Source organism: Phragmites australis, chromosome 1 (assembly GCF_958298935.1).
Source record: "Phragmites australis chromosome 1, lpPhrAust1.1, whole genome shotgun sequence".
Lineage (NCBI taxonomy): Eukaryota > Viridiplantae > Streptophyta > Magnoliopsida > Poales > Poaceae > Phragmites > Phragmites australis.
Genome location: NC_084921.1, coordinates 47,797,922 through 47,808,744, shown reverse-complemented (window position 1 = coordinate 47,808,744; position 10,823 = coordinate 47,797,922). Strand labels below are relative to the sequence as shown.

At 41.2% G+C, this 10,823-nt stretch overlaps 1 protein-coding gene across 2 annotated transcripts; it reads left to right on the top strand.

The window, feature by feature from the left end:
• The first annotated feature begins 4,579 nt into the window (after positions 1–4,579).
• On the top strand, positions 4,580–9,292 carry LOC133923771 (uncharacterized). Of its 2 annotated transcripts, none has more exons than XM_062369038.1 (8): positions 4,580–4,808; positions 5,877–5,908; positions 6,605–6,670; positions 7,241–7,285; positions 7,591–7,701; positions 8,224–8,312; positions 8,678–8,728; positions 8,850–9,292. In XM_062369038.1, the coding sequence occupies exons 1-8, from the start codon at positions 4,735–4,737 to the stop codon at positions 8,877–8,879; spliced, it is 498 nt and encodes a 165-aa protein (XP_062225022.1). In that variant the 5' UTR covers positions 4,580–4,734; the 3' UTR covers positions 8,880–9,292. The 2 variants fall into 2 exon arrangements, with proteins under 2 accessions (XP_062225022.1, XP_062225017.1); XM_062369033.1 differs by having other exon boundaries at positions 4,583–4,808; positions 7,241–7,309.
• Positions 9,293–10,823: the final 1,531 nt, after the last annotated feature.

Here is a 10,823-nt window from a genome sequence, read left to right as displayed (position 1 = left end):
TATGTGGCTCTTTCTTCGTGCACGCGTTGCACAAGGCTTGATACGTCAATGCTAAGACTATGGAGGCCCAGCTCAACTAGGGGACATCATCGGGCTTCACATCTGCGATCCCCCTCGCGTACGGAACAAGGGTCCTCGACACCAGGTGGCCTTGGCCGCTGGTGAACATAACCTAGCCAAACAACCAAAACAGGTAGGCCTCAAAGTGCCTCGAGACTGAGTACACACCGACGTCCGGGTGCATGTATACAGGCTTGAAGTAATACAAATGATGATGAGTAAAATATCTTACAAATTGTAAAGTAAATGGCAAGGTACATAGAACTAGAGGATCCACTTCTTTGTGGGCCCTCATGAATCTAACAGGAACTCAGGCACGTAGGCGGGTGCATCGTCTGTCCACTGAACAGGGGTGAGCCACGCGAGCATGACATTCATCCAGTTTGCATCCACATCGATGACTCCAACACGCGGCTCCGGTGCAAGGTAAGCCTAACAGGTAAGCTACGCTATGCAACGTCGAAGCCATCTCACTGCTGGGGAGGTGGAAAGTGTGGGTCTCATGCCTCCACTGGTTGACCAGTGCAGTGATCAACGAGTGGCCAAAATAGAATCATCTTGCGACTACCTCAGGGTTCTCGGTCGCTCGGCCCTCCACCAAACGATACAGCGGTAGGAGTCCAGATGTTGCCAACCTATACTATTTGGAATATTAAGTGAAAGTAGATCATGCAATAAATAAACGACCAAGCACATACACAGCTAACTCGCGACATACCGATGCTTCCAATGATCGTCGATCGTAAGTAGCTCCCCAGTGCCACATGTCAGAAAACTCCTAACTCTATCTGTTGAACAGCGGACAAGAAGTTATGGTGCTTCTTGTCCACTACAGGGTCAAGAAGCTCGGGGGTCAGTGGGTGCGCCATATCTATATTAAAACCAAATATAAACATTATGTTACATGAACATATTACATATACACACAGTTATATTAACATCATATAACATATAGGTATACAAAGTTACATGAACATATTACATATAACATACAAGTCCACAAATTTATGTGAACATATTACAACATATAGGTACATAATCAAATACAAATGTAATATCCAACTACAACGAACATATGTAAGATGAAAACCTTACAAATATAACATCGAGATACGCTAAACATATTCACACTTGACCGCCGTCATGACCCCATGTACACACCAGGTGTATTTTTTGGACAGTACTTGTATATGTGACCTGTTTCATCACACTTTCGGATTCATCCATATCGTTTTGAATCCACCAAGTTTGTCGACGTCCCGATGTGTACTTCATCTTCTCTTTATCTACAACGTAGATTCGCGAGGGACCTTGTTCACTTGTAAACGTATCAACAATATCATAGCCATAAAGCTCATGTTTCCATGTATTCAGTATATGATCCTTCATAAAGTAGGGGAACATATTATCGGGGTAGCATATTGTGCTCCCCACATGCAACTATGACGTGTGTACATGGCTTGTGTAGCAATTGTGGCTTCTAGCACGTACAGATATATGTTCCAATCCTAAGCACGCACCCTTGCATATGACGCTCACGTCTGCCACCCCTACGACCCTTATTTTGGCACAAGACAGTAAACCTGTGCAACACAGTTCCCTCCTATTTTATGCGGTGCATATGTGCCTTCTTTGTAGACTTCTCCATGCACTCACATAGAATTAATCTATACAATATACGGTTATCTACCATTTCTTTTGAAGCAGCTGCGTAGTTATCAATGAAATATCTGCAAGTTCCATGCAGAATACCTTCAACAATTCCAACAAGTGGGAGGGACCTCATACCCCGCATAACCTAGTTGTAGATCTCAGCAAGATTAGTAGTCATTATCGCATACCTTGCCCCTCCAGTGTCGTACATCAATGCTCGTTGCTCTCTTGGCTCATTCTATATCCACTGCGAAAAGTTCATAACAGTTGACCATAACCTTCTTACTATCTCAGAAGTATCTAGCAACTGGCTCATCTCCCGTGTCTGCTACCTCAGCTATCTGCTTCGTGGTTAGTTCGTCTAGTCCTACCCATAGTGCGTTGAACTTTCTCTGCTGGTTTTGGCCTGCACAATTTCTTGAAAAGACTCATCAAGTCATTTTTTGAATTATCTGTAAAAGTTTGCACCCATATGCCTCATGCACCACCCGCTCTTCAAGTCAGGTTATTTTGCTCTTATACACCGTCGAACACTATCATATTGTATATTCAACAAAGCCTGCAACAACCCTGCATATTTATCATGAATTAAACATACATCAGGCCGGTCCAGAATAATAGCATGCTTGACCCGCTCAAGGAACCAATACCAGCTTTCTCTGTTCTCAATCTCCACGAAGGCAAACCCTAGTGGCATGACTTAGTTGTTCCCATCTACCCCAATTGTAGACAATATCTGTCCTTTATAATTTCCAATGAGGAATGTCCCGTCTAAGCAAATGATGGGATGACAGTGCCTAAATACCTTGATAGTTGCCCAAATGCAAAGAAAATATATTGCAATACTCGCTTTCCAGGCTTGTCACTAGAGGGGTAATGCTTGATGTCAAAATAACTTCTAGGATTTCTCACACATATTGTGGCTAGTTAACGTGGTAAGTTGTCATATGAATTTTCGTATGTCCTAAACCTCATCTTAATAGCATTCTGTTTTGCCCTCCATACCTTGGTATAGTTTATTGTGTATTGGAACCTTTCCTCAATAACACAGATTATTAATCGTGGCTCATACTTTAGGTTGTCTACAATCTCTCTATACATAACATTAGTAATAAAAGCAGATGACAAATTCCGATAGGAGAACTCTATTTCCTCAATGTAACAGTTATGCTCCCTAACTATTGAGCACTCTCAGTGGTCAACCCACTTCCCCTGGATGCGTGCACCCACCACAGACAATCAGGAACAAAATACTTGATGTCGTACTCCCTTTTGCTCGACTTCACAACCTTGAACTGCATTCGAAGAGACAACGACCAGAATTTCACTGTATTAATAACAACCTCCTTACTATAGTACATAGCACCTTAGGACACCTTGTTCTTATGATATTTCCAATATGTCTGATGACCCTCACTGACCACCAGCTTTGAAAATTCCTGATTCCTCCACTCTGCAGGAACAGGAGCATTCCCCTCCTCGTCGGATAAATCCTCATCAGCAATGACTTCCTCCAGATCCTGATCCTCCCTCTCCATCCCTTCAATTATGCTAGGGATTTGCTCCCCCTCATCGGCTTAAGTTCATGTTGCTAGGGATCTAGTTGAAAATGGCACATTAGCAACTTGCACACGCCCACTGTGATCCTCTCGTTGACTCTACTAAGTCCCTTGATGATATACTGAAATTTAGAGAGACCTACACTACCAGGATCATAACCAATCTGATTTTCACCATAATATATCTGATAATATAGCTTATCGGACATCCTTGAAAATATCTTAAAATAGGTCCAATGTTAATACTTAAAAACTATACTTCTGATTATCGAAACTCTGATAAAATTACCGGAACCGATGATCACCTAACAATACATTTAGTTCACTACAATCAATATTGTTCCTAAGCAAACTAACCAAACCCACTAATTTACCATCCGTCTACTTAATAAAGTTTCTAATTATTTTATAATTATAACATACATTATTATTCTATAAAATCTAGATAATCGATACTATCGTACTCTAAATATCAATATACATATGATAGCTATCCTATCATGTTAAAATAGATCTTTACAATATACTGCAAAAGACATAAAAACATCATTTTCTGATTACCTTGCTAAACCCTATATCTCAGATAATGTAACTACTGTTATGTCTCTAAATCTTAGATCTAGTGGTATTTTAATTACTAATAAAAATATAAGTCAAAAAAATTACTAGAAACCGAGATTCAAAGTCTGTAGATTAAAAACAGTATAGCTTCAGTGTGCTACCTCCCTCTTCTCTCCCTCCTCTCCTCCCCCCTTTTTTCTTCTAGATTTAAATTGCCATTTTGACTTATTTTCAGCTATTTTATAGTGTGTTGGTAGTGGGGGATGGCACAAGTGCGAGGGGCTAATTGCCCCCTAATAGGGCGGCAAGGGCGGCTACCGGGTCTCTCAGTGGATGGTACGACCGACGAGTTTGGGGGTGAGGTCTATTCACCCTCTTAGAGAACGGTAATGACTAACCATCTTCTGAGATAGCGGTAAGGGTCTCCACTATCATGTTGTCATCCTTACCATCCTTTAAATATATTGTGGATGTTTCAAAGGGTGGTAGACGTATATTTATGCAAATATGGCAATCCAGAGTCTATTTATTTAAATATTAATGTTAGAAAATATAAAAATAAAAAACTTACGGGCTTACCACCAACTGGCCCACGCAAAAAGCAAGCGTGCGGCCCGCCCACGCGATGCAGCCCACGCCTCGCTCCCACGCGGCCCAGATCCGTGACGGGCTTACCACCAACTGGCCCAGGCAAAAAGCAAGCGCGCGGCCTGCCCACGCCGAGTCGCATACTCGCATTTCGCCAGACCTCGGCTGCCCTGCCCATCGCCCGTCGGAATCCTCCCTCCCTCCTCCACTGCGGCTACCAGTGTTCGTGGCAGCCACCAGACCCGTGTGAAACGGCACGGCAGTGTTGGTCGCGGCTGTCCCTGGAGGCGCTCCTGCGGAGTTTGGTCGTGAGATGGGCGGCGGGAACTGCGGCGTGTGCAAGGAGGCGGCGTCCAAGTACAAGTGCCCCTCCTGCCGCACGCCCTAGTAAGTGGAATCGCAGGCCTTTTTGTACCGTTGTGCCGAGCTTGGCGTTGAGGCGTGGCGTGTCAATAGACGAGTGGCTCTGTCTGCAATCTGGATTGGATGTCCCGATGTTGGTTCATACCCAGGTTACGGTGTTGGTGCGATCTCTTTATTGCGGATCATGGAGTATCCCTTTGGTTTGGGCGAAAAACAAGGGAATACGGGTTGGCTAGGGTTCGTGGAACAACTCGATGAGGTTGTTTGGAAAGTATAGTGCTGAAAATTGCAGCATCTGGCTTCGAATTTACAGCTTAGTATCTGTGGGGAAGCGAAGATTCATAAACAGTTCCACTGAGCATGGCAGTGGATACATTTAATCAGTTCAAAAAACTAATATCCCCGTAATATTAGCATAAAGAGAACTTGGTATGGGACTGATGGGGTTTTGATCTGTAGATGCTTCATGCTTGATGATTATAGGCTGCTGTAAAATGGAAATTTGGAGCATATTTATGGGGGCATACGAACTGAGAAATGCTGCGTTAATCCAACAAGCAAGTGCCTGCAACTTTTTTGAGATGAAAATATTGTATTCATTATTCATTATTTAAAAAAAAACTGTATACATGAGGATGTGGATATTACCTACAAGAGAGATAAAGTTGAATTCTGAGCCTGATACTACAGTTTGGCTTTTGCTAGTGTTTCCACCGTAGTAATTGGCTTTTACTGAGCGTAGAATTTCTTGAGAACGCTTGAGCTCATTACTTAAGGATGTAAATGAACATTTCAGGTAATGTAATCGGTCTTCCTTAACCCATGCTGCTTTATCATGTTTTCTTCATTTCTTGTCTGATATTATGTTCTATAATTAATTCAAGTTACACACTCATTTGCTTGCCATCATTTTGGGATCATCCAAAACTACGCCAGAAATCTACATGAATGTTCTTATTTGGTAGTTTGGTACCAGCACATCATGGTTGAAGTTACTGGATATATACTGCAGAATAACAAATAGCATTAACTGTCAGCCTTTTTCTTTTTTGGCTCGTTGGACCTAATATATTGTTTCATTATCCCTTGCAGTTGCTCTGTCACATGCTTCAAAAATCACAAAGGTACTTCAGTGCTATCCCTTCTCTTGTTCATTATGCTGGCATACACATTTACTTTGTTAGTCAAATTTGTGTAACTTATTTATAAGATAGGCATAATCCAATCTTTTTTTTCTCGACCATGAGGAGAGATTCTCCCCAGGCATTTTTAATTTGAAAGTAGGGGAGTACCGAGCCCTAGCTCTATAGGAAACTTGCTGAAACCAGTTTTCTCAGGGAGGTACCCACAATTGGTGTGCCCCGGGTTCGAACCTGGGTGGCCGTCCCCACTACTGGAGGCACTAAACAACTGAGCTACTGCTCAGTTCGCACATAATCCAATGTTGTATTGGACATTTTGGATGCACAGCTTTTCAATGAAAATATTTATGCCTCCGACGAACAATTTGTTCTCCGTTAGAACAGTAATGCAAATTGTGAGAATTGTCAGAGCATTGCAATCAAATCCGGTAAGATAGTAATGTAAACTGGGAGATCATTGGAACTTGCAATATATAGAATTGTCAGCATTGAATTTCTTCAGCCTATTCTTGCAGACTAAAGAGTAGTATGGAGTGCTTTTATGCTGTGGTAGCCCTTTAGCCTTCAACTTAGATTGCTTTCATTGTCTGGGAGCACTACATATGAATATTGGTTGGACCTCCAAAGTTTCATGTCTTAATAGCTTGTATTTGGTGCTAAATATCGCTTTATTTGCAGAGGAATCTTGCCAAAAGACATTGCCTCAGGAAGAAATTAGCAAATCATCACTAGAGGAGGAAGTTAGTAAGTGCTCTAGATTTTGCAGACAATTATTAAGACGTGGTTGCTTTTATTAACATAGTGTGGATTCACTATAGTTACAGCAGCTATAAATTCTTGTGGTATAAGGGATCAGAGGTGAAAATCCTGACTGTTACGATTGAGGTTCTCATATATAGTTACATATTCCCATTATAGAGTTACATAACCATGCAACAAAGGAGGATGAGTATTTATTTCATTGCACGTGCTTGTCCATATTTGTTACTCAATTTGATAATTGCCTTGAATGTGAAGATCGACTTTTGTTAGTTCATAAAAGAACAAGGATCAAATCTTGTTATTAGGGACTTTACTTTTATTCTTGATAAGCACTGTGTTAATGTCTCCCTTTGAAGGCTGTTTGTTTTGTTAGAGGAAGAAAATTTGCTTGCTATTTGTGTCAAAAAATGTTTTGCAGCATTTGTTTACCTCAATAAAAGGGCTTAGCCAATACTGTTCTGTACATCAGTCCATGCATTGGCTTGAAGTTTGTTTTGTGTTAGGTAGAATGATCTATAAAACAATTTTAGTAACGCCTTCTATTGTTTGCAGCACGGAGCTCTGGTTTGCTGGAAGATGGAACAAGTTGTCTTAATGGCAAGGATCAACCTCCCTCTTTTTGTAAATACTTATACCACATACTGAACTCTGTTGTAATTTTTCTCTTTCTTCCATAACTCCATTTGATGTTTTTATTAAAAGTTGGTTCATATCAGGCATCTATGAACATTTGTTGAAGCTACCACTCACAACTACCTCAACTGTAGACAATGGATCTATATTCTTATTTTATCATAGTTTATAGTAGTTATCTAAAGTATGACACGGAATTCTATTATTGCTTCATGTATTTTTGAATGCCTATAAATTGTTTAATTGTAAGCTTCCCTGTTGTTCTGCAGCACCGGACACCACATGCCCTGCAAAATCTTCAGATACACTGTGTCCTGCAAAAGCTCATGAAGTTGAGGATCCAAGCTGGCTTGTTGACAACAATAGATTAAGGTCTTTAGGTGTGGCCTACTGTACAATCAAGTTTGACTTTGCATTTCCATTGTTAGGTGCTGCATGTTGTACTTGCAAGATCATGTAGATTAGTTACAGAAAAAGGGATATTATAATCATATTACTCTACCTTTCTAATTCTCTTACATATGCTTTAACTTTCTTAATAGACGTCCATTTTCAAACTATAATTTACATAATCCGCAATTTGCCATTTATTAACACACAGGGAAACCTGTCCATGAATTTGACTTAATGCAGCTAATCTAGGAAAATGCATATCGAGAGTATCTTAGACCTTTCATGATTAAATAGTTTCTGGTCCTTCATGTATCACCTGTAAGGTAATTTATTTGTTGTCTTTTACAAGAAGTAATTTATTCACCCTTTAAGATGTTTTAAGTAATTATAGACCTCATTTGGACCACTGAAATATGTTAGTGCTGAATTCATGAATGCTACTACTACTACTACTACTACTACAAACTCTGTTTATGTCGATTTTTACATGAACTTGGTATTCTTCACAGCGGAACTAAACGAGATTCGAGATGCTTTGAGGGATCCTGAACTGCAGAAAATGATACTTAAGATCGACGGCTCTTCAGAATCAGAAAAAGTAATTACTATTCCCTTGTTATAACCGCTAAGTATGAAATGTGTTCAGATTCACATCTTCTGTTGTGCTGCTTAAATAGCACATGATGTACCTAGCTTAGTGCATCTGATCCAAAACAAACGCTCAGGATGATTGTGGGAGGAAAATTTGTTCTTTTTTCCTCATGGGAATTGTATACAACACCTGTATTCTCATCCTTCATAACCTTGATATCTATTTGAATGATTTTCAAGCTCCAAATGGGTCCATGCCACTTGAATTGTCAACAGCAGATATCAATCCAGGCAGCTCGCATATATTTCTTTCTTTCTTTTTCAGTTTTCATTGTTTCACTATGCCTACCCACCTCATTAATTTGTCTGTAGGAATTGGAGAAAGTGATGGAAGATCAAGCTTTTCACCAATTCACTGATAAGGTATAAGGTTTTGACCCATCTCACTTGGCTTGGAATTGTGATTTTGTTGTCTCCCTTAGTTAATCTACACATTGTAAGTCAGACAATCAACTTTATACATCATGTTACTCGTGCCTTGCAGATTCTTGACATTGTTAGTCCACGAGAATGATGGCCTCTCCTGGTTGGTGGAACTCTGATGCTGGACCAAATAGAGGCATCCAGGCAAACAAGGGCAAGTGGAGCAACTCGTCGGTCTTTCTTTTCCAAGATGGGGTAGACTTTAAGTTAGAACGCATCTCCAGTCACCGAGTGAAAGGAATCCGTTTTTACTCTGAAAACATCTCGTTAGCGAAGATGTTTCTTCGGTGGTAGCATCCTACATTTCATTTCAGTAAGTCATACATATGTCTGTATGACCCAAAAAAAGGTGTAGCATAGACAGCGTCACTATGTTAACGAGAAGAATGCTGAAAAGATGGGTGAAATGGTATGCGAACATCCATTTCAAAAAGCTTAGATATTATATAAAATTGTATTCACAGTTCTGTGGAAATTCATTCTGGATAACCGGTGCTTGTTGAATCGATGTCTCGATCTAGTGGTCTATTTTGAGGATGCTCTACGAATTTTGCATTTGAATCTCAATCCTTCGTACTCAAACAGTCATTTGGATATAGGTGCTGTTTGGTTGGCGCCGTTAGGTGACCAAACCAATTTTTGGTCATGCCAAAAAAATTAGTTGGAAGCCAAATTTTGGCCTGATCTAATCAAATTTGGCAGTAACATAGGCTCTTGGGCAACATGCGGGCACACAAAATGGTGGCTTGAATTTTGGTTTGGCAACCATCCCTCCTTTGCTGATGTGTCACTCTCTCATTGGTTGCTATAAATGTTTTGTTTTTTGAGTTAACAAGTTTCAAATCATCATATTTTCTAAACCAATTATCCTTTTAAAGATATGTTTGAACATTGAATTACTTACAATTTATTCTACAAAATAATATTCATATTGACTATGTTTCAATGCTAAAAAATTTTAGATATCATATTGGTCTCACATGTCATACCGACAACATTGACAAACTTTGATATGTCTACAATCCAAACACTATTCTTTGCATTGTTTTGGCCAAGCCTGTAAATTGGTTTGACCACAATCCAAACACCAGCACCGCCCTGGTTTTGGTATGGACAAAATTTGGTTTGGTACAGTCGGGTTGTAAACCAAATAACCCCCATGGACTATTATGCCCCTTCAGGAAAAAAAGAATTGTACTAAAAGTTAAAGTGCATTTATTGTGTACAAGCATAGACTTCATTGTTGTGTATAATGTACACTATACTGTAGCCCTCACTTCTCGTCCTGTAAAATTGTCCGCGTGAAGGGCTGTTTCTTGTTCCATTTGGACCAGGAATTAAGGGTAGAAGATAGGACCCCCACCACCTTCGCCCCTAGCTCCTCCGCTGCCACCGCCAACATCCCCACTACCCCCCCCCCCCCTCAGCGCTCCCCACCTAAACTCCTCCTACATCAATAGCCTCCCGAGCACCAGGCCTTGGTCATCCCTCTAGATCTAGGGGGATTTTTTGTCAACACGGTCCCGATCAATGGAGCTAGTTGACGACCTTGTGGTCTATGTGACTTCATAGGTGACCCCTAGTCCACCTCCCTCCTACGTCGATGTCATCAAGCGACCAACACCCATCTTCAATCCTAGCCAACAACCTCTCAAGCAACGGCTTCGCTCTGTCATTACTGTACCTACTACAGTTTGTAAAGAAGGGACATTCACTTCGCCCTAGCCTAATGCGCCTAGGCTTCGGTCGCCGGTCACGTTGCCATGAGCGCTCCTCTACTGCAATGGGCCGACCGCTGTTGCATGCCTAGACCAATGAAGTGGCGCAAATCTGATAGGCATTCAACCGGGGATGCTCTGCTCTCTTCAAATCGACATGACGTGCGAACAAGGCGCCCCTCCACTCAGTATCTCTAGCTCTCACTCGCTTGAGAGCATACACTAGGGGCCACTGCTCCACCTGCTTAGCCATGGACCACTGTGCCGCGGTGTGCCGTGACCCGTTGCGGTGTTTTCGATGACACCGCTCTGGCCAC